This window comes from Halichoerus grypus, chromosome 6 (genome assembly GCF_964656455.1).
Source record: "Halichoerus grypus chromosome 6, mHalGry1.hap1.1, whole genome shotgun sequence".
NCBI classification, from domain to species: domain Eukaryota; kingdom Metazoa; phylum Chordata; class Mammalia; order Carnivora; family Phocidae; genus Halichoerus; species Halichoerus grypus.
Window position 1 is genome coordinate 47,109,164 of NC_135717.1, and position 23,396 is coordinate 47,132,559.

The 23,396-nt window shown below is 47.5% G+C and overlaps 1 protein-coding gene across 6 annotated transcripts in view; it reads right to left on the reverse strand.

The window, feature by feature from the left end:
• SFMBT2 (Scm like with four mbt domains 2) overlaps window positions 1–23,396 on the reverse strand; it is a 227,876-nt gene that overhangs the window by 15,144 nt on the left and 189,336 nt on the right. For all 6 annotated transcript variants that reach the window (XR_013448983.1, XM_078075125.1, XM_078075123.1 and 3 more), the window contains 3 exons: window positions 14,080–14,189; window positions 2,904–3,079; window positions 27–193 (listed from right to left, as the gene is read on the reverse strand). Coding sequence is in view for 5 of the 6 variants with exons in the window: in XM_078075125.1 (XP_077931251.1) it covers window positions 27–193; window positions 2,904–3,079; window positions 14,080–14,189 (453 nt within the window). In the remaining variant the exon portion in view is untranslated. The remainder of the gene's footprint in view (window positions 1–26; window positions 194–2,903; window positions 3,080–14,079; window positions 14,190–23,396) is intronic.

Below are 23,396 nucleotides of genomic sequence, written 5' to 3' on the forward strand. Positions count from 1 at the left end.
AGGAAGGGGCTCTGAGCGGGACATACCTCCCCCGAGCCTGCGGCCAAGTCCACGGCGGAAGACCTCCGCTTCTTCTGCACAAAGATGGACTTGCGCCGTTTCCTACGTCTGGCTGGCTTCGGGTGTCCGCTCTCAGTGCTGGCTTCCCCGATCGGGGGCTTCACGATCTTCTTTCTCTTTCCATAGTAATAGGCTGCAAGGAGAGAGAGGATCAAGAACGTCTTCTAAAGGTCGCACACACGAAGTACATTGACACTGAGAGAGTAGAGAGACCAGAGGAAGACCGGGGAGGAGGGAAGAAAAGAAAAGAGAAGAGAGAAAGATCGTTCTTTTGTTGGGAACATTTCTCCCGTGCCCTCATGGTTAGAAGGTGTCAGGGACAAAACTACATGTCTTCAAAATTCAAATGTTAAAGCGCTCACCCCGCATGGCACTGTATTTGCAGATGGGGTCTTTAAGGAGGTGATTAAGGGTAAATGAAGTCCAAAGCATAGGGCCTTCATCCTATAGGACCAGCCTGCTTACAGGAAGAGGGACAGACAGCAGGAAGGTGAGCACAGGGGGACAGCCGTGTGAGGACAGAAGGGACGGCCGTCTGCAGCCCAAAGAGAGGCCTCAGGAGAAACCAACCCTGCCAGCACCTTGATAGAAGTCTCTATTAACACGCAGAGCACCCGTTAGAGAGTTACCAACGTCCAGTAACGACTGCTGTATTTTATAAATTAAATGTGTACTCAACTAATCGAAACCACTCCTAAGGATCCAGTTTTCAATTAAGATCCTGATCGAGACTCATTACCCGAAGTCTCGACCATCCCACAACGAAACCCCCATTATTCCATACAGAACCACGTGCAGAAAGGGAACCTTTATCTACAGTCGGAAGGAGCCAAGACAAGTGCCCAAGCACACAGCTGCTAGGCTTCCATGGAGCACGTGACGTGTGGCGGAGCGTGGCCCCCATGCACACCCACGCTGCTGTATTCCCACGGGCAAGATACCCGGCCCTGGCGCTCGATGGCCCCACATGCGAAATGAGCCCAGTGGGACCGAGCAGGACACTCAATGCTTCACGGTGGTCCCTACGTACCAGTTACAGGTGGACAAGCATTTGTTCACACCCCAGGGCCCCGTGCGGGCAAGATAAGTCTGGTGCAGTTTGGTTCCTGAGAAGCCAGGAGGGGAGTTAAGATGGTGGAGGAGTAGGGGGACCCTGCACTCGCCTTGTCCTTCAAACACAGCTAGAATAACTATCAAATCATCCCGAACACCCAAGAAATCGATCTGAGGGCTGAGAAAACACAGTGCACGTCTACCGGAGGTTTCCTAGAAGCCAGACGCTGGAAATCAGAGCAGTTTTACCGAATACAACAAAGGTGCAGCACACTTTCAGAGTCTTGGGGTCACACTGGGGTGACTGCTGGCCTTGGTGCTCTCAATTCCTCCCCAGCGTGGTTTTGTCCTTTCCCTCTGGAGCATCAGTTCAATCTGCAGCAATATTTACTATACGTTGACCCAGGGATCTTAGGATTTTGACGTTTTATCACACGAGACCCGGAAAAATCTCTAAGTCATTTCGGTCGTGTTGAATTCAAGCTGTGGTAACCCACCTCTTCCCGTTTTTAAGGCAAACAATCAAGGGAGAGTTTAGCTCTCAGTCAAGTCCTTTGTAATTCAGGAGCATCTATTACTGAGCAGCCTGCTCCAGGGGGTCTCTCCGCTGACCAAAGGTAACTTGAGGGGGAACCAAGTTCTCCAGAAAGGTCAGTGATGTCACCAATGTCTGGAGAAGACTGTGACGTCACCACATCCTACCAACACACCGGTGGCTCTCCATGCGTGAGCGTGGGTGCAGAATGCCAGGCGGCCCAACCTGACAGAGAAGGGCGCTGACTCTTCGCGGGAATGGCGTGGAAAAGAGTTTTTAGCATATCCATGCATCCATACAGAGAAAACTACAAGGAGATTCACACTCGGAACGGTGGTTCAAGTCCGTTCCGATTCCTGGTTCTGACACCCGGGCTGATCAGTCTCAACCAGCCGGGGCTCCCAGCACGCGGACTGCACTCCCGAGTCCTGTCAATACGCCTGCAACCGGAAAGCAGGCTGGGAGAGCAAACCTCCAGGCCACCGTGACGGGGGCGCAGTCACGCCCGGGTCAGAGATAACCGAGGGGGGTAGGTGGCGAGAGCAGAAGCGGGGATCAGAGGGAGCTGTCAGAGCTTGACATAACCAGGGTGGAGGTGTCTGTGAGTGGCTACGGTGCATACGGACAAAGGTCAGAGCTGAGGAAGGACAGGAGGACGGGAGGTGGGAGAGGCCACCAGAGAAGGCCGAGCACCACACGTGTGGGGTAGATAGCCCGAAAATCCTGCCGGGAAGTGGTCAGAGCAAAGGCAGGGCAGGGGGACAGCTGACCCCACAGGAGCACGGAGAGTGCGGGCTGCTTCTGCACCCTCCAAACACCCCCCGTCCAGGGAGTTCCAAGGAGGCGGTATAGATAGGGGGAAGCAGCCTATGACAAGGAGCTCACCCCCGTCCAGGGGAGCAAAGGCACTCTCTATACCTCCTCAGCCTAAGGACCCAGAAAGCAATGCTGGTTACCAACCGTTACCAAGAACCAGTTTTATCCAGCTCTCCTTTCCGCCAGATAAATTTCCAAACCCAGCCAATGTCCTGAAACTCACAGCATAGCCCTTCCCATCTCTTCTTTGTCATCCTGTCCCTCCACTGGGCTGGAGACACGTGAGTATCTGCCACAGCAAATCTTAAAGAATTCTTTCACAGCAATTCCCATGAAAAATTTCTCAAAGGTTTTTGTTTTTTTTTTTAGAAACCCATCAGCTACCTTATCCCACAGTTTAGGCCCCCAGCTCAATACTCTTCTCATTCTTTGAACTTACTGTACTTGGTTTTGGTGTGAATGGAGCAGTTCTCTGGGCAGTTCTCCGAAACCAGCACGGGACTGAACAAATTTGGGCAGCACTCCAGCTTGGCACACACCCGCCGGCAGAAATCTGCTACCTGGTCCGATGTCCGCACGATTTTGGCCACGGCCCGGTACGTTTTGCCTCTGTACCTAGAAATGAGGAAGAGCAATGGCAAGACCACACAGTTACTCAGACCTACTGCGTACGGCGTGTTCTGAAAGTAGCCCCTTTATTTTCTAACAGTGAAGTAGGCTGTGTGTGATTTCCACGCCATTTGTTTTTATCGTTCCTTCGGAACTCAGAGTAATGTTTTTAAGAAAGCCCACGCACGCGATGAATCACCACCACAGATATTTCCACGTGGCACTGTCTCACTGTGGTATCCGTAGTATTTAATACCCGTTCCAGAACGCTTCTGAAATCCAGATATTGTCATTTGTTGCTCCTCATTTTTGAGAAAAAAAACCAACTTTCTCCTGCCTAAGAAAAACCACATGCAGTGAAGTCACCAACATAAAACTGAAGACCACTTCTTCTGGAAAGCAGGTTGAATGGATTCTTGGTTCAAAAATGGGCACCAAAGCCCTGGGCCAAATATTTATGGTGATAACCATGTAAATAATGCTTGGCTGGAAAGAGGGGTACTTGGATGTAGGTTCGAACCACCTTTCAACACATTTTTAAGATATTGTTGGTACAAAACACTTATAAACTTCTCCATTAGCAGCAGATGACCGGTATTTATTTAATTGACATGTCACAGAACCCAGAGTCCACCGACACGAAGAATGCAACAAAACCACGGGGCTATTCAACTACGCCCTTGAGGTGCACCCTGATTTTCAAGTTGAAATTTTTTTTTCAAGATTTTATTTTTTATTTGAGAAAGAGACAGAGAGAGAACAAAAGGTGGGAGGAGCCCAGGGAGAAGCAAGCTCCCTGCTGAGCAGGGAGCCGGACTCAGGACTCCATCCCAGGACACTAGGATCATGACCTGAGCCAAAGGCAGACACTTAACTGACTGAGCCACCCAGGCACCCTCAAGCTGAAATCTTGAACAACAATTTATCTTCCAGAAAAAAAGCGGGAGCTCTGGTGGATAACACTCGTGGAAAACTAACCACAATCCAGAGGCGTGAACTACCAAGTAAGCCAGGAGGGCAACACTCGTGGAAAACTAACCACAATCCAGAGGCGTGAACTACCAAGTAAGCCAACGCTGCCCTCCTGCTGGTCCACGTCTGTAAGGGTGATGGGCACGAGCTCTTTGCCAAACCCGCTCTGCACGCTTGTGTTGCATGTTTCCAAAAGTCAGCCGCAAAACAACAGGGACACCAGGTGATTCGTGCAAACAGCGTAACATAAGGAGAGCATCACTTCAGTAATTTGCAAATGAAGTACTACATTCAAAACATACATCTGGTTCCCTAAGAATAATGCGGTGATAGAAATAAATAGGATAAACTGATTCTGAGTTTCTTTCAACCAGGCTTTTTATGCTTCTGAAGACTAGAAAAATATTCCCAACAAATCATTTTTTTTACAGTAACAACAGCAAAGAAATTAATTTCTAACTTGAAAAAACTGGACTTCGTGTTCATTCTCTGGTCTTTCAAATCCCAGCCCCTCTGTATTGACTGTTCTTGCATTTCTCTGAAGTGCCAAGCTTGGCTTTCTGTGTAGTAAGAACTAAAAACCAATTCTTTGTGGATAAGATCATGCTTTAAATCGCATAGCCCTTGAACAACTGTTGATTTTTCTAGGACCTCTATCGACCCTAGATGTAGGAACACACACCCCCCACTCCGAGGAGGGCTCTGTGATTCATTTTTGGGTAGTTCTTGCTCGCTGATTTTGTTGTGCTTTGTAATAAAACCAGCACAGTTCTGTGGACACGGCATGTCTCTCATGTTCTGGGGAAGGCAGAATAAAAAGATGCTCCTGGTACAACTTCCCTGGCAGTTTTTCCCACTGCAGTTTTGGTAGCCCTAGGGCTCTCTCTTCCAAAGAGCTCAATGTCAAGATTCTTAAAGTTCCTTAAAAAAATAAAATGATATAAAGTAAAAAAGCAGGAGAAATGTGAAAATTGGGTCCGAATTCAACCCGTGGAAGTCGGGCCCAAAGACAGATGTTCCCAGACCTCCAAATTCCAAAGCTTCCAGAAACGCATTCGAGGGACGTGAAGAGGACAAGAACAAATGCCCCGCGGGAAATAGAGAAGGGTCGGCTTTTTCTTCCCTTCTAGTTTGGGATGACTCCGTGGAAGCAAGGCTTTAGTAGACCTTTCCCAATTAGGAAATGCCACTCTAAATTTATGAAAATAGGATTATAATATGGTTTAAAAGCAATGGAATCCCCTCCCCTTGCCTGCCCTTCTGGAACAATTCCACCAAAAAGCCATGGTGATGGAGGAGGAGGGTGGGGAGACTGGGCAGGGAAGGTGTGCAGGCTGGAGAGGTGGAGTGGGACCCGCGGTGTCCCGTCCCCAGGCGGATGCTGCCGGTGCTGCCGCGACCTCCCATCCCCACTGCCGGCACAGCTGCTGGCCCTAGAGTGTCTGCCCAGCTGCAAGAGCTTGCCCCCTCCCCTCCCGGGGGCGGCCCCCATGCCAGGAGTCATTGTGATGGGGCAAAAGGGCCTGGCTACTTGGGCCCGACTCGAAACAACCACGGAGGGCCATTCTAACACCAGAGGGGCCCGTGGGCTACAGTCCGGCTTCCCCTCTCCCGTGGGGTCAGTCCCAAGGGCCCTCCTTAATTAAGAGGATCCAGACCTGTGGCAGGTGAGGAGGGAGGCAGGATGGCAGCATCCCTGTCCTGCTCAGAACACAGAGGATGTCTGCCCGTGGGGGACAGCCCGGCATGGGTCGGGTGTGAGGGCCCGGATGGGGGTGAAGAGAAGAACAAAAGGACAAGAGACTGGTTCCTGAGCCGGGCCTGACCAAACACATCAACAGACTGAAGACAGTGTGAGCCAAGTTTCCCCTGTGTGTTGGAGGGGGTGCAAATACAAGAAAGGAAAAGGCCAGAGGGGACCCCCTGTAGTGTTGGGCGGGGAGGGAGGGATTGGAGCCCGAATTCAGTCACGAGTGTGCAAGAAGGGCCAGGCTTGCAGGCCTGAAGCTGCTATCTCTAGAGAAGCTCGCCTGCAAGGTGGGCCCATGGCTGGTATCTGGGAACTGCATTTTGGAGGTGATCAAGGTGGTGAACCACACCCAGAGTGTTTGGGCAAACCCGCTTGCTTCCCTGATCCATGCCAGGCAGAGTGCTGCCCATGGGACCAGCCCCCAGTAAAAGCCTCAGGCCTGGGCTTCTCTGGACAGAAACATCATGTGATACGCACTTTCGCTGCTGGGGAAGCAGAGTGCTCTCTGGAAACCCTCCCTGGGGGAGAGAGCATAAGGAGGCCTGAACACGGAGACTCTTCCAGACCCCACCTGCATCTCTTTTCCTCATGACATCACTGCATGCCCTACCTACGTCACTGCAATATATCTCAGCCATGAGTAAAATCATATGCTCAGTCTGAAGAGCCCTTGTAGCAAAATTTAGACCATGGAGGAGGTCATGAGGGCTCAAAACCCAACAGAAATGTAAATGTAAATGTTTTTATATGTATGTGTGTGTATACACACACACACACACACACATCCCTGCTCACAGCAGTGAGCTTACTAATGTAAGATCTTGGTTGCTAAATATCATTTTTTACCTCCTCCCACCAAAAAAAACAAAAAAAACCCACCACCGATCCTGAGAAAAAACCAAGTCTCCTTGGAGAGGTGGCTAACTCCAGGACTAGGGCAGAGAAGGGACAAGATGATCTGGGAACAGCTTACTGGGTCAGAAAGTAACAAAGTATCAAAGACTGATGGGGTCAGAAAGTAACAAAGTATCAAAGACTGACGAGAAAAGTCAAGGTGATAAACAAAAAGCCTGCTTGGGGGGGTGGGGGTGGGGTCACCTGGGTGGCTCAGTCCGTTAAGCTTCTGGTCAGGATATCAGGTCCTGGGATAAAGCCCCGCATCGGGCTCCCTGCTCATCAGGGAGTCTGCTTCTCCCTCTCCCCCTGCTTGTGCGCACTCTCTCTCGCAAATAAATACACAGTATCTTTAAAAAAAAAAAAGCCTTCTGGGTGTGGTCCCCACTGGCCAAATCTGGGACAACCTGAGCATCCAATAAGTTGATGACTTCAACCCACTGAGTAAAACAGGAATCCGTGAATTCATACAGACACAAATAAAGTTGATGACTTCAACCCACTGAGTAAAACAGGAATCCGTGAATTCATACAGACACAAATAAAGGTCTGAAGATGTTGAAAGCTTGACAAGGAGTGGATATTTACAGAGTACGGAGTGTCGCCCCCACCAAGTGTCTCTGCTGCGGAGCAGCGTGGCAGACGTCACCTTAATTAGGTGATCAAAGTAAACACCCCTAGGGAGGAGGCAAACAGAGATCGTACGCCAGCAGGCAGGATGCAGGGCGCAGAAGGTCCTTTCTTCTGTGATACTCCTGATGCATCATCTGAATCCCGTCATGCAGAAACATAAAAGAAACTCCTGATGAAGTGGCATTCTACAAAGTAAGTGGTCCATGCCCTTCAAAAATATCAAGGTCATGAAAGTCAAGGAAAAGTCTGAGCAACTGTCGGGAAGCAAGGGGACCGGAAGAGACAGGGCAGCCCAATGCAACGTGAGACCCTGCGCTGGGCTCTTCCACCTGAGGGACAGCACTAGGACAGTGGGTGAGACCTGAGTGCAGTATGAGGACCACTCATATGTATCACTGTCCTGAATTTGATTATGTAGGAGAGCGTCCTTGCTTGTAGGAAATGGGTATTTGGGGGCGATAGGGCATCATGCCAATAACTTATTCTCAAATCGACCAGGAGAAAGAATATAATTTAATTTTAATGAAATGTTATATAATTTTAACAGTTGGTCATTTTTCTGTACGTTTGAGAGTATTTCAAGCTAAACACATAGAGAAGAAATAATAAAAATAAATGTTATGTGTATAACGACTCAAACTACATTAAGCTTAGCGTATAACATGATTTCCATCTATTTTCAAGCGCTACGGGTTCAGTATGGCCATACGCTTGTGGATTTTCGTGCGATGCGGGGAAGATGCTGTTTGGACCTTGCAGGCTCCTGCCTGAGCCAATAACCTGGCTTGTTTGGAGTTGGTCGACAAATGAGGGCAAGTGTTCGCACAACTCTCTTTCACGAGGACGCACTAAACATAGAGATACTGGTCCACCAAGAAATACAGGCAAAAGGCAGCTCTAAGATTTTACACATTGGCTGGGGTCTAACGGGGTGACTGCATTCACATGATAGTGTCATTTCTGTTTTCTCTGAGACTCTGTACCACATGACCATCTGATCCCTATGGTCTCCTGGGGCAGGGTGGACAGGTCAGGTGTCAGGAGCTCCGCCAGACGTGGACAAGGAGGTGGGCCGTGCACGGGGCACCAGGTGAGGGGCGCCACCATGGTCCTGGTCACCTCACTAGGCTTTACCGCAGGTGAAAGTAGAATCCGTTTTGCAGCTTTCCCCATCATAAAAGGCTTAAAAACAGTACACCAGTGACACACTTTTGTAGGCAGGACAGCTCAAAAGCACAGGATAAAGCTCTCTGCTTTATCCCGTCAATGTGAGTCCGGAGGGAAGGACCCTTAGCCGTGTAATTTATTAAAAGGCCCAGCAAGGCTGTTGTAAACACAACACAAGATAAGGCTTTTAAAGTGTGGAGTACAAGTTCTGTGAAAAGAAGAAAATATTGAAAGAGACGATCAAGCCAGTACATGGCATTATGCTCTCGGAAGGAAGGAAGGAAGGAAGGAAGGATGGATAGATGTAGGGAGGGAAGGAGGGAGGGTAAAAGAAGTGAAAGAAAACTGGGTCAGGACTGAGGCAGGACAACAACAAGCAAAGATAAAGTGGGGAAGGAGGGAACCAGGGAGATCTGTGGTAAGCGGATCTGAGCTCTGCCTCCGTTATTTTTTTTTTTTTTTTAAGATTTTTGTTTATTTATTTCAGAGAGAGAGCCCAAGCAGGGGGAGCTGCAGGCAGAGGGAGAGGGAGAAGCAGACTCCCCGCTGAGCAGGGAGCCCAATGCGGGACTCGATCCCAGGACCCTGGGATCATGACCTGAGCCGAAGGCAGGCGCTTAACTGACTGAGCCACCCAGGCGTCCCTTGCCTCCGTTATTGTGAAGACTTCTTCCCCCATTCCCTTTGCACCTCAGCCTTACTGAGGCTCCAGAAACGTGTGGAACGTGATCTTGTCTCTACTGTCGGGGTGCCCGAGGAGAGGCTGGGGTGACATTGGTCTCAGACACCCACTATGAAACAGCACAGGACGTCAGAGAACAGAGAGATGCAGGAGGGATCCTGGCTGTCACTGTGGGGACCCACTCAGAATCCCAGAGTCAACACAGAGATTATTTTAAGATGAAGGTGTTTGAGATCCAACACATGCAGAAAGCAGCTTTCTCAGAGCTTCCATTATCTGACTAAAAGCAGAAACTTCTGAGAAATGAGGACTACCATAAATTCCCTCTTTGGAGTGGCTTCTAATCCCAGGGGAGAGACCAGAGTAAACCTACCATAAATCCCCTCTCTGAGGAATTTCACAGCCTATGAAAAAGACAGAAAGACTGCTTGTGCTTGCATAAACCAACATTTTCACAAACTTTCTTATCTCCTATTTGTTCTCCTAAAAAGTCATTTGTCTTTCATAAAGAAGCCTATTTGTTCTTCCCCTACAGGCTGTTGCTCCATACTCTTTCTCCTACTAAATTAGCTATACCATACACATAAAGCTCCAAATCCTAACTGTCCCTTCAAGTTACTCATCACGAAGCACTCCTTCATGTGTGTGCATGCACCTTATGTAAGTAAATAGTCTTTTCTCTTGCTCATCTGTCATTTGTCAGTTTAATTTGCAGGCTCCCAGGAATTGAACCTAACAGGGTAGAGAAAAGGTTTTTTCCTCCTTGCCATCAATAAGGAAGTGTGGATGGCCTTCCAGTATTTTCCCACCAATCAAAGCAGGGGTTAATTTCCACATGTGAGTACATAGGGCAGGGTGGAGAAAGACAGATGAAGATGGAGAAGTGAGAGTGCTGGAAAAATGCGTCTCTTTCAATAGATAAGAGCTGAGAAAAACCAAAATGGATTTTGAATCAAAAGGAAATACAGAGTGAAAAACCCAACACTGATGTAACAATCCACTCTTAAATATCAAGACAGTCCAAGGGGGAGGACTCCAACTTGGCCTAAGTTCTATCATTCACTTGCAAAACGACCCATAGCAGGACCTTTTCACAAAACTTGGTGAGGCAGAGATAGGGGTGTGAGAGTGTAAAACAAGGTTCTCTTCCATCAGGCTGAATCCGCATCCTTGAATACTGAAGGAAGAATTTAGCTCTGCAGAGACAGAGAAGCTTCACAGGCTGTGAGACCATCACTCTTCTCCTTAGCAACCATGATATATGGTCCTGATTTCCTTCAGAAGAGAGTCTTTCCTTCCTTCATCGTCAAATCTTCCTGATCATCAGAACTATGGGCAACACTTTGGTTCACTGGCTTCCAGTCTTAGGATACTCAACCCCTCAGAAACTTCTCTCTTCTTTCTGGATTCCTGCATTTCAAGGAATGAGAACTCTGTGTAATAAAGGGTGTGTGTGTGTGTGTGTGTGTGTGTGTGTGTGTGTGTTTGTTTGTTTTCGGAAAGACCCCAGCCAATTCAGAACATCCTACACTGGTCTGTGTTTGCAGCAGAAACACCACCCCCGTAACCTGATGAACTTAAGCGCGTGCAGAAATTCAGGCTTGTGCTCCCCAAACTGGTCCAGCCGCCCGCTTCCCATAATGTTTACGGCATACGTTTTCAGGAGAGCAAGTGCACAAAGCTGAGCAAGGTAAAAACTGACAAATGAACCGACTAATAATTTTTTTTTCCAGTGGAAAGTCTCTGTTTACGAATCCTTTTCTACACAAATCACTCTGCAGCCAAATATTACATCTGGCTACTCACAAAATAGGAGCATGAGTAAAAGACCAAAAAAAGTGAAAGAGAAACACATAAAAAATCAGTAATTGCTTATAAAAAAGAAACCAAAATATCATTTCCGTAGAGCCAAGCATGACTCACCTCTAAGTTGTGAATTTCCTTGCGTGTGCCTAAGTGATAAGGAAGTCTCATTCCCTCCAATTTAAAGAGCACATTTCCTCTTTAAATATTCTGAATAACTATAACAAAGGACTGGGAAAATCTATTAAGCCTTCACCTGGATTTTATAAAGATGATCACAAAAGCCACTCAAAGCAGAGTTAACAGTCTTTCTCCCCCCAAGAAGATTCTAGAACATGTTGGAAAACATGTAAATGTCTCTAGATACACAGAGTTGGAATTTTTTTTTATCCCCCAAAGGTATAGCCTAAATTCCTCCTCCTGAAATTCAAAATAATGTAAGTCAATTTAGTATACTTAAGTTCATCGGAAAGAAACAATCTTCTTTCCCAGGACTGCTAAAATGAACTACATGAGAATCTACTTTCCCTTTGGCATCAGAGCTACCCCAGTTTTGCCTTTCAATACACGTTGAAGACTCAAGATACAGAGTCCTTACATGGTGTTCAATACTGCAATAATTTCTTTTAGTATAAAAGGTATGATTGTTAGATAAATAGGAAAAAAAAAAAAATCACCAAGGGTCAAAAGGTGACGATGTTAAGTTTTTCTCCTATGCACAGGTCAAACCTTTTTAATGGCATCTCCATCCTCTCGAGGAAATGGGTCTTTTCTCTTCAGAAGAGGAAGCACCAGTCAGAAACCCCAATGCTCAGTGACAGCCCTCCCAAGCCTCAGGGGTGGATGATCTCATGATCTCACGTGGAGCTCACGTCCTCTCCTCCTGAAAGCACTCCTTGTGATACTATCATTCAAAGACCACAACCCAAACAACAGAATGCCTTAAATGCAGGTCCCCCGCTCAGGAAGTTAATTTATTCACGACAGAAAGCATTTCAGCCTTTCAAGAAAATGGGAAGAAGCTGGGGGCTCTCTCCTCTCATTTGCGCAAGCTGTCAAGATCTAAAAAGTTGTCGTTTTACATCAGAAGCGAAGAGGTGACTCAACACATAGTATCCTAACGGGAACGCCCCCTCCCACCTGTAAATCTGTCATCATTAGCAACTGTAATCCAGCACACTCACAGACAGACACGTTCTCATTATAAGCTGCTTCGTAAGATCTGGCTAAGGAACTCACTGTCATATCTGATCTAATAGGTAATACGTTGCCTTTACGATCAGCCAGGGCTGATTTCCCCGTGTCGGTTTTGATTGTATCAGGCTGAATTTCATAAAAGCTCTGATCGACTTGGCAACATGAAAATGAGTGCTAACACCGCAAAATTAACTCTCCCTGTCATTTTGGTACCTGGGGCAACTTTCTGGCTTGTTTACGAACAGGGGAGATTTTAATGGGGTTTAAGATTTTTGTAGTTGTCCTATTTCCTTATCTGTGAGGTGTGTTTGGGATGTACTGAATTTTACAGAAACTGTTTAAAACAAATGTTTCTCTGACATACACTTGCTCAGGTTTTCGGCCACCACTGTTCCTATGCATTAACCTCAGAAAATGTCATGCTGCTGCTGATCCCCCCCTCAGATGAAGTAGAAAGATATGGAACATTCGGCTGGAAAAAGCCTTGCTTTGGTTTCTTCTGCACTACAGGTGAGGCTCATTCACTTATTGTATTATTTACTTACTTATTTTTGAAATAAATACAGTGACTTACGTTCATTTCTATTATAAAAAACAAAAAAGCAAAACACTAACAAACCACAGTAATTACAGAAGGAAAAGATTTAGTATGACTGAAAGAGATCATTAATTTTTCCCATTAATCATATCCTTTCAGGTCATTTATAGGGGAGGTTCATTTAAATACTTCACGGGAAGGATGAAATATGGTATCACCTTTCAGTGACAGGCCACTTCATACAAATAAACGTTCTCCCAGTTAACATGTATTCCCTTTGACTTCTGTGATTTGGCAGAGCATCATGAGACCACAAATGACGTTTACGGAGTCTAAAATTGCAGATGTGTTCAAAAAAGAAATGTTGAGTGGAGAAGAGATGAGTGGAGAGCAGCCAAGCAGTATCTCACCATCCTTACTCCGTACCAGTGTAGTAAGTTAACCACACGGGAGAATACTACTGGTCAAACAAACCATTTCACATCCCTCAACTTTCACTACAAACAGGATAGGTACTTTCTTTAAAGGAGGCCTCAGCCACACTCTAGCCACTGAACGTGGTTCACTGTTCAAAAAAGTTATCATTTCCCAAATGTCACATCTAAAGGCTATTTGAGGACACTGTTCTACAAGAAGTTGACCAGTAAGATCTATTCTGTTGAAAAGCTAAATGAACACCAAGGACCGAAAGTCAAAGCAATTATTAAAGAAAATTATATTGAGAAATGGATCTTCTTCTATCTGCCTTCTAAACTACCATGTTCAAGCTTATCGATCCAGAGGGGGTGCTATCAATTTCAGAGCTCGAGAACCTTAAAGCAAAGCCAAAACATCATCTCTCCAGTTAGCCTATCTGCAAATAAAAGAAGTGACCAACTACATGTCAACCCACAGCCTGTCAACCAAAGCCAAGCAGAGGTATGGGTTCTTTTTATCTTTTAAAACTGTCAACTCTCAGAGCAAAGAACATTTAACTGTCTGGCATAAGCTCCTTACGGTATCAAATATTAAGATCTGTTAATGAATAACATATAATGATGATAACAGATATCCTCTCTTTTATAATTGTTCCCCTTCTGATCAAATAATCTATTGGCCCTGAATCACAGGACATTCTGATTCTGAATGTTTAACACAATAAAGTATCAGCTAAACAAATCTCTCCTTTAGTTCTGGAATCCCAAGGCTTAAGGCAACTCCGTGTAACAGAAACACCAATAAATCTGTATGTAGCGCACAGAACTAAAGAATGACAGTCCTCCCCCTTTATTCCCATTTCTGTGGGCTGTGTCAAGAACAGGAATGACGAGTTTCAAAGTAGCGGGCTAACCATTACAAGAGCCTTGTTTCCCAGAACTGAGAACACCTACTTTGCCTTCAGCGTCTCCTCCTGAAAATTCCAGTGTGGATCTTCCACCAGCTGTAATTCTCTCAATACCCTTCCAGGCTTGTAAGCTGCATTGATTATCATGCTAAGAACCTGTTGGGGAAAAAAAGAACGGCAATGAACTTCAACTGCATCCATTCCTCCTAAGATAAGAATGCTGCAAAAACCACCCGGCTGACGAGAAGTATTTGTGGTACGCATCCATTAAGTTGGGTAGAACATTTCTGCAGCCAGACACAGATTTGGCTCACCATCCACGGGATAAAAAGGGTGGTAAAATCCAATCCCTCTGGCGGGACATGTGAACCTCTGGCCAGAGGGGATGGCAGGCTCTCCCTAGCATGTCTGATTGAAGAAAAACGGATCTATTTCCTCCAAAGAGCCAGTGATTATCTCCAACAGGATTACTCTGTGGTAGGATCAGCTACTGAGAATTTCATTTTATTTTTGAAAGTAAATTTCAAAAAGAATCAGTGAGACAGAGGCAACAGATTTGTGCCCATAATTCTGAACAGACTTCAGATATCTGTCAGGAGACTAACCAAGTATTTGGAACTCACCTGATGCTGGCTCAATACATGGACGTTTCATATGAGGACAATGCTCTGAGATGTGAGTGCTTCAAAGGACTGCGTGGAGTAACCAATACCATCTGATATCCTACTTCCTCAAACCTCCCCTTTATTCCCAATTCCCAGGTCCGAGAAAGAACACCTGTGGTCACTGCCTTCTGTGACACTCCCAGAAAAATGGGACATTTTGCTCTGTGAGCCTCAGCTGCAGGCTCTGAGAAGGTCCCGTGTTCCTATTAACCTCGATGTGCCCCTGAATGGAAAGATCGCGGAATTCAGATCCCTCGGGGCACTCCCCCTTCTGTAAGCAAATCATCATTAACCACGAACGTTTATGAGTTCCGGCATGTTCCAGAGATGCTGCCATTTGGACAGACCGCGTAAAGAACATGAAGGTACACCGCAGCCTCCAAAGGAATGCCGACACCCGTGCTGTGGAGTTCCACGAAAGGCCCCTTGCTGAGGATCTGCCGTGTGTCAGCCCCCGGGAGCAGGGGCAGGACCGGGACACAGCGCCCAGCATGCCTGCAGTGTCTCCCCGTCCACCAGGGAAACCAGCCAGGCACTGAGCTCATGTTTCAGGTTTCAGGGCAAAACACACACCACTGAGGGGGTGAGAAATGCCCTGACTGCCAAAGTCCCCGCTGCTTTTGGGGAGGACACTGCACAGTATCAATGGGAGGATGGAGATCAACGTATGTGGCCCGGGTTTTTAGGTCACAGCATTGGTGGATCTGAAGTGTTCCAGAACACAACTGGCATGCCTTTTGCCCTGATTTAATTCTGAAAAACAACAAAGCTCCCTCATATTATAACTGAAGAATCGATCTTAAAAATATTTTAGACTGTGCAATGACCATGGCAAGCGTCTTCTCTGAGCTGGGGTAGCGCTCTGCTATGTTGCAAGGTTCCTATAAATCCCCAGCAAGAACACACGGGCCGGCCAATCTGCCGAGGCACTAAAAGGCCAGGACGAGGCCGTACAAGCAGTTTTGCTGTGTTTATGTTTTTGCTGTGTTTATGTTTTCTGTATTAGAATAATCATCTGATTTTATTGTTTACTGTCAGTACAATTTGCAGAAACCGAGTTTAAAAATAAATCCAATTAGAGCTGGCTGAAATAATGCACCAAGTATTTATCAACAGACAATAAAATTTAAACCAATTCTTTCCATTGTGTTTCGCAAGGAAGGGCCCAGAGCTACACGTTATTTGCTGCAGAGCAAAATGCATTTGGAGGCGGTGAAAAGAAAATGCCTTCCAGAGTTCCATTCAGCCTGGGAACAGGCAGCCATTAAGTTGTCAAAAGCGTCCAATATTGAATAATTTTCCCATGGCATTTCCGATGCCACATCACGCGTTGCCAAATTCAGCAGGCCCTCTATCAAACTTTGGGGCTGCGAGCTGAATAATTCTTCAGTTCGTGACATCTTAGTATATTACAGCTACCTCTAGGAAGACAACTCAGTTGGCAGCTGGTACCACCATCCAGAATCAGAATTACTGCTCCTTGCGAAACATGGAAACTCAGGTCGTTGTATTATGCCCTTGATCACGAGCGGTTGTACGGACCCCACCCCCAACTAACCGGCAGGATGCTGAGTGTGAAGTTAATAAACACTATTCCCAATAAACTGGCATAAAGGTGTCTGCATAACTCCAGGAGGAAAATCATGCTCCAGGGATCCCTCCCTCGATTTCCTGGAGTTCATGACATGGTTGTGGAGAACACACCTTACACAGAAGTCTCCACGGTGTTCTCCAGCAGATAGGCAGGCACCTTTGTAGGTGAACAGATCTGGGATCGAACCCCAGTTCCATCCTGTAGAAGGATGAGTCCTTGAGGTGCCTGACTGGCTTTCCTCCTCTGTATGATGGGGGCACTGCCATTTCTCTCGTTCATAAGGGGATCAGAACATGCACCTCAAAATATGCCACTTTGGCATAGGATTATTTTGAGCTGAAGGCAACTGAGAAACTGCACACACATGTGTCCCTTCGTAAAGGTGTTCCCTCCTCACTTTCGTAGCCGGAGGAGGAAGAGAGCAACCCTTGTCACTCGAGGAGATGAGTCTGCACAAACCAACTTTACTAAAAAACCCTTAAGTTCCATTAGTCTCCCTTATACTTACCTTCCCATAATTTACCATCCTAAAAGCCCAAACCCTTTTCCTTCGTCTCTCACCTCTGCATACTGCATTGCCGTTTGTTAAAATGGTACGTAAACATCTCAAGCATAATGGCCTCTTTGGGTTTTCACTTCTCTTCTGTGAGGCCCCTGTGCATGCGACATAAACCTTTTCTCCTATTAATCTGTTTTGTGGTCGGTTTAATTCGCAGGCCCCAGTCACTAAACCTAACAGTAGAGATTTTCCTTCTCTATAATAGGGATGTCATGAGAAATAAAGGAGATCACATCTTGGCATACAAAAAAGGTTTAAAGGTATAGCCCAGATCTCAGTATCAATGCAGTCCTCACCAACCCACAAAATAAACTGTGCCCCTACCTGGCTCTATCCCCATTGGCCCACACAGATGTCAGTCTTCACATCTTGGCAAAATAGTTCTGCTTCAAAGCTCCTTGACCTTCTTGCTATGGATTCCTTTGCAGAACTCAGCTTCTCATAAAAAGAGTCTATACTTTTAAATTCCTCCTCTTCAATTCCATTCTAACTGACCTAAATCTGGTTTCCTCTCTAACCACGACACACGAGTGCTTTGGGAAGGTCACCAAGGACCTGCCATCAAATCCAATTAGCACGCCCATCTCACTGGGCCTCTGAGGAATCCGGCCCTGCATTTCACCACCTGGGCCTGCAACACCTCTCTCCCTGCTTCCCTCCCTCTGCTCGGCAGGAACAAGCGCTCGTTCAGAAAGTGGGGAGTGGGTCAGGTGCATGGGGGACGTGGGGGGGGTCAGAGAGAGGAGGGAGGACACAGGCAGGTGATGCCGGTGGGAGAGGAGCTCACTCCGCACACCGTGTGAGGCACACAGGAGCCGCTCAACAAACTTGGGTCTCCTCCCCCCACTCCTCCCCTTTCGGGTGCTCAGAAGATTATGTAAATCGATGGGATTTTTTGTTGTTGTTGTTCACATCATGAAATTATGTGATTCCATGATTTCTTTTCATACTCACGATCATGAAAACTCCCAAAACACCAAAGTAATTTAGATAATTTCCAACCTCAACTATATCATATGATCAAAGTCAGAACAATGTTGAAAGTGCAGGGAACCACTTAATAAGAAAATTATTTCTTTGAGTGTCAAAATCAGAAAACACTTCAGAAAGCAAATATGGTTCCCACAGCTTGAGTTCGGCTGATTTAATGGAAAGGAGACAGATTCTCAACTTTGAAAGTATGTAATTTGCTAAATTCTAGTAACTGCGGGGAGAGCTCTCTTTGGGGGAGATCGGCTTCCAACGGAACATGAAGGAGAATATTCCCTCTCTGGGGGTTAGGAAGGGGGGGTCAGAAAAAGGATCTGGACACAAAGAAGCCTCCCCCACGTGCTCACTCTGCTTCAACAGACCTTTCTGCTCTGCAGTCTCTCCAAGAGCCATGGTGACAATAATTAGCTTTTTACAGGAACTGGGACCATCAAAGGCCCTCGTGGGCCTAAAGCATTTTTTCCTTTTCAACTTCAGAATCAGATGGAATGGAGCTAATTTTATAAATAGGTCGGTTGTTTTTTTCCCCCAGTAAAATGATAAAGAATTGTTCCTGCTTAATCAGCAGTTTCTCCATGCATAGGGTTTTGAAACGAGCCTCGAAAAGAAAACAAAGCAAATAAGCTTTTCAAGTGATTTACCCCTTAAAACTAGGTGTTTTCATTTTGTCGCCTCAAAAACTAACGGCTCTGTGCATATTCCTTTGCAAATGCTGCATCTAATACTAAATATTACCTAATGATAATCTTCATGTTCATCACTCCTTTTGTTGTTGCAAAACTTTTAATGCTAACAGCAATAATCAGACATATTTTACCAAGTGGAGAACTCCATTGCTTTGGCCAAAACTGATCTCGACTTTCATTTCGATCCTCAATGGAAGGAAGGCTGACCTCCCCTGGCAGCCCACCACCCTGGAGGGGAGGCACTCCCTTCGTCCCAGTGGCAAGGCTAGAGCCCCAGGGCTGCCCTGGTAGGTAGCCTTTCCCCCAACCCAACCCCATACCAATGAACTCCTGCCTTTATCGCTTCAACTTGATTAAAAGATCATTCCCCAAAAGAGGCTATAATTCTCAGGAATTCTCTACCTCCCCCTGGAAGACCAACAGGAGAATCCCATCACACCCTAAAACTTCATTCACCTCAGTCACCAGAAACCCAACACTTCTAGAACATTCTTTCTGCTCGGAATCCGATTCCCATATAACTGCATTTCTCCCTAATTTTGACCAATCTCAAGCCCCTCTGTGCATCACCAATGCATCCATTCTGCCCTCCATCATCAGCAAAATATCCTAGAGCCCAAAATGCTTTCCAGAATATTCTTCTTCACCTTATGGTTTTCCCTTCTGCTCTGGACTGAATTGTGCACCCCCACCCCTATTAATATGTTGAAATGCTAACCTCCATGTGATGGCATTAGAGGTGGGGCCTTTGGGGGGAAATTAGGGTTCGATGAGGTCATGAGGTTGGCACCCTCGTAATGGAGTGAACCTTTGTGAGAAGAGACCCAAGCGCCTGCGCTCTCTCTCTCCCGCCATGTGAGGACACCACCCTGTGCAAAGCAGAACCTGCCCCGTGGGCACCCCAACCTCGGGTTCCAGCCTCCAGAGCCTCGAGGCACACACATCGCGGTCTGAGCCCATCTGCGGCGCCGGCTGCAGGAGCCCGAGCAGACCAAGCCACCCGCCTCTCCTACACCATCATGTTCCCTCCTCTGCGGGATGACTTCCCTTCCAGCACAGACCGGTCCATGGTCCCATCCTCAACAATGAAAGCTCTCCCTTCCTCTCTCATCTTCCTGCAGCCACCTCGTTCATGCTCCCTTCTCTTTTTCGGTAAGACCATAGGAACTGTCTGCACTTGCCAGCTCCTTTCTCTCCTTCAGCGCTCTCTGGCACCCACCCAGGGGCGCTCCCATGCCCACAATGTGCCCACGATGTGCCCGCATCGCCAAAGAACGGCCACCCTTGGTTCTGTTCTTATACCGCCCTGGCGGTGGCACGAGGCAGCACCCTTACACCTTCCTCGGCGAGCACCTTCTCCTCTACCCGCAAGACACTAGCCTCTCTGGGGCCTCCTGCGTCCCGGCTCACTTCCCCTGTGCGCCCTCCCACAAACAACAGCAGGGCTCAGGGCTCAAGTCCTCGGACCGTCTACTTCACTCCGCGGTGCACCTGGCTTTCAACACCACTGCCAAACTCGCAAACTAACGGCTCCTACATTTGTATTTACATCCTAGACCTTTCCCCAGCTCCAGACTCGTGCGTCCATCTCCACTTGGAGGCTTAGTGGGCATTCTGTTCAAATAAGACAGATTTAATCCATCCTACAGCTTTCCCTTCTCGGCACCTTCCCTCTTCTGACTGCTCAGGGCAGACTTGGGACGCCTCGGTGAATTCTGCTCTTCTCACAGTCCCCGTCCAATTCACCAAGAAACCCTCCCTGTCTCCAAAATGTACTGGCTTATTTGTTAATTACTGTCCATTCCCATGAGGTCATAAGCACCAAGACATGAGGGACTGTATTTTGTTTCCTGCCCTATTCATAGTAGCTACAATTATACCTGCCAAAAGAAGGAGTTCAACAAGTATTTTTTGGAATTTGTTCAATGAATTTCAGTATGAGCACTGACATGAGTTAAAATTATTTAAAAATATTTATTTAAAAGTTATTTAAAAAACAGTTAAAATTAAGGTGACATCTAGAACTTAGTGACTAATTCACCCCAAGTATTTCTTTGATACCATAAAATATACAAAATATTATATGGATGGAGGCCCAGGAGATAACATTTGCTCCTGATTTTCTTTGCTACAAAAGCCTACCCTATAGCGTGATGAGAAAGTTCCACAAAGGTATCTTACCCTCTTGACAGGCAAATAATAAAAGACTTAACCTCTGCCAATCTTCCCAGACACCGGCCAGCATGCTGCAAAATCCGGCTTCACAGGTTATGTGAGTGTGTGTGTGTGTGTGTGTGTGTGTGTGTTACAGTTCATGCCCGCGCACAGGCTTGGCGCGTTGTTCTTTACGAGCTGGTGTTCAGCATAAGCTTAAAACGGCAGCAACAAAACCACCACAGAATATCACCATGAGGCATGTCGCCATCTTGGGTTCTGCTGACTGACTTAACCAGACGTCACCTGGGCAAGACTTTTCCTCTGTCCGACGTTACCCCAGAGCCTGAGTCCTTGATATGAGGCCATGGTCGTCCCCGCTCTCGTCACCCACTCCACCTTCTCTCATTTATACTGATGAACACACAGCTACTTTGAAGGAGAAAAGTTACCTTCGCGTGCGGTATGGCATCATTTATGTGAACAGCTAAGGCTGCTTTGGATTTCTTATGTTCTGGGTTCCCACATGAAGTCGTTCCAGTTTTTAAGTGAAAGTTGTGATAAGTAGCCAAGAACAAATGCTCAACGATATATAATGAAGGGGAAATTCAAACAAGTCATCACAGACTCCGCAAACGTGGGAAATAAACACTGTAATCAAAACCAAGAGACTGAGGGAAATAGCTTCATGCGTCAACCATGTGGTAGAAATATAAACCACAAGCTCCAAAGGAGGCCGAATTCCAGACCGCCAGGTCCCACTGGAAACTTCTGAGGCGGGGCAGGTGGGCGCGGCGCTCACTTTCCCCCTGTGGGGCACTCACATCACTATTTGCAGGCGGGCATCTCTGACGGGGCAGGGAGGAGAGGCCGGTGCGTGGCAGGGACTCAGGAAACACAAGATTCCTCTGGATGCTCCTGCTTGAGCCAATGCCGCATGTCTGTGAAGCAGAGTGCCATCAGCCCAGGGCCCAGAACCCTCAGGAAGGGCATGTCTGCAAGCTCGCCTTCTGCGTCAGACCCGACATTCAATATTTCAACCCTCTGCTGTGATGTCTGAAACCCCACTGCACCTGACTGCCTTACACTGGCTATACCTCATGGGCGGGGGCGGGGGGGGGGTATCAAAGTCGGAGATAACTGCCAGATGCCTGTCAGGTGGAGGTCCTCCATCCCCACCAGCCAGGGAGAAGGGGTTTGTGACCCCGGGTCCTGAGCCCCAGCACAGGAAGCAAGACCAGGAAGAGACCACGGGGCACAAAGAAGGCATGTCTTTCCATCCTCTTACTTACTGCCCGAATAACACATGGCCCTGCTCCCAGATTTACAAACCACATGCCTACGACTCCCACAGACCCCAGAGAACACAGAACTGGGGTATTATTCCAACATAACCAGGCACGGATTTCTGCCATGTATCTGCACCTGTGTAGGTTTGCTAGGGTGAGACAGGCCGAGAGGGAGAGAGACAAGGCCCCCTCCCCTGTCTGCAGGCAGGCTGTCAACTCACCAAGGAAGGGGCCGCCTCTCTTGCTCACCGTGACCCCCAGCTCCAAGAACAGTGCCCACCTGGCACGAGGGTACGACTGGTGAGTTCCCGGGGCCTGAACGAATGCACAGAGGAAGGACTGTGTTTCATTCCCTGCCGGGTTCCAGCGCTGGAAGAGTCCCTGGTGTGGTGCATGCTCAGTGAGTATCTGCTGCGTGTGGAATAACCCAGCACCTTCATATCCGAAACACCCTTGAACGGTCGCGGACAGCTGAAGAGAACCACGCCCGGACCACAGTGGCACCCCGCAGGGCCCTCGCCACTTCCTCAGCACTTGCTGGGGCCACAGAGCTATGAAGACCACAGAAGCAGACCAAAGGACAGAGAAATCTCGTTCCGTGAAGGTGAGCGCTCCAGTCTCCTCCAGGATCCCTTTGCCGCCTGGTGGCAACCCTGTCCAGCAGCCCCAGGCTCGGGCATCGGCACCCGGCACTCACAGCTCCCGCTCGTGGGCACAGCCACCCTCTGCAAAGTTAGACTTCTCACCACCCGGTCTCTGCGAACATAGGCAGGCCTCCCTGGTCATGCCTCAGCCTCTGCGTCCCCGGACCAGGCTGCCATGAAGAGTAGCAAAGCGACTGTTTCAGGTATGTGAGACAGACAGACAGACAGTTAGATAGACAGACAGATAGACAGACAGATGGATGGATGGATGGATGGACAGACAGATAATAGGATAGAAATGACAAACAGATGATAGATGACGGATGAGTAGGTGGATGGATGAATGCATGGACAGACAGACGACAGAGATGATGATGGATAGATTCAGGGTGGAAAGATGGCTGGATGGACAGGTGAGTGGGTGGGGTGGGCGTGTGCACACACGCGTGCATCTGGATCTCACTTTTGTCACGAACAACGTCCCTGCCTTGGCAGAGCAGAAGCTCCATCTAGCCTTCAGTGTTTGATGTTATCAGTCTACTCCGCTGTATTCAGCCTCATCTCCACGTCAGATCCAAGTCCAGGTCCAGGGCACAGGTTGGAGGAAAAGAAAAAGCCATGGAAGCTTATCGCTTCAGAAAGTTTCCCAGGTGTCCAGCATTCGGGCTGCTTTCTCCTAAGCCTTCTATTAAAGCCTCAGGAATAAGAAAGGGAAGAGATAGGCAAGGGCTATGCATCTACCTATTCACAGGAAAGCACATCTGTAAATGCTCAAAAGCAGC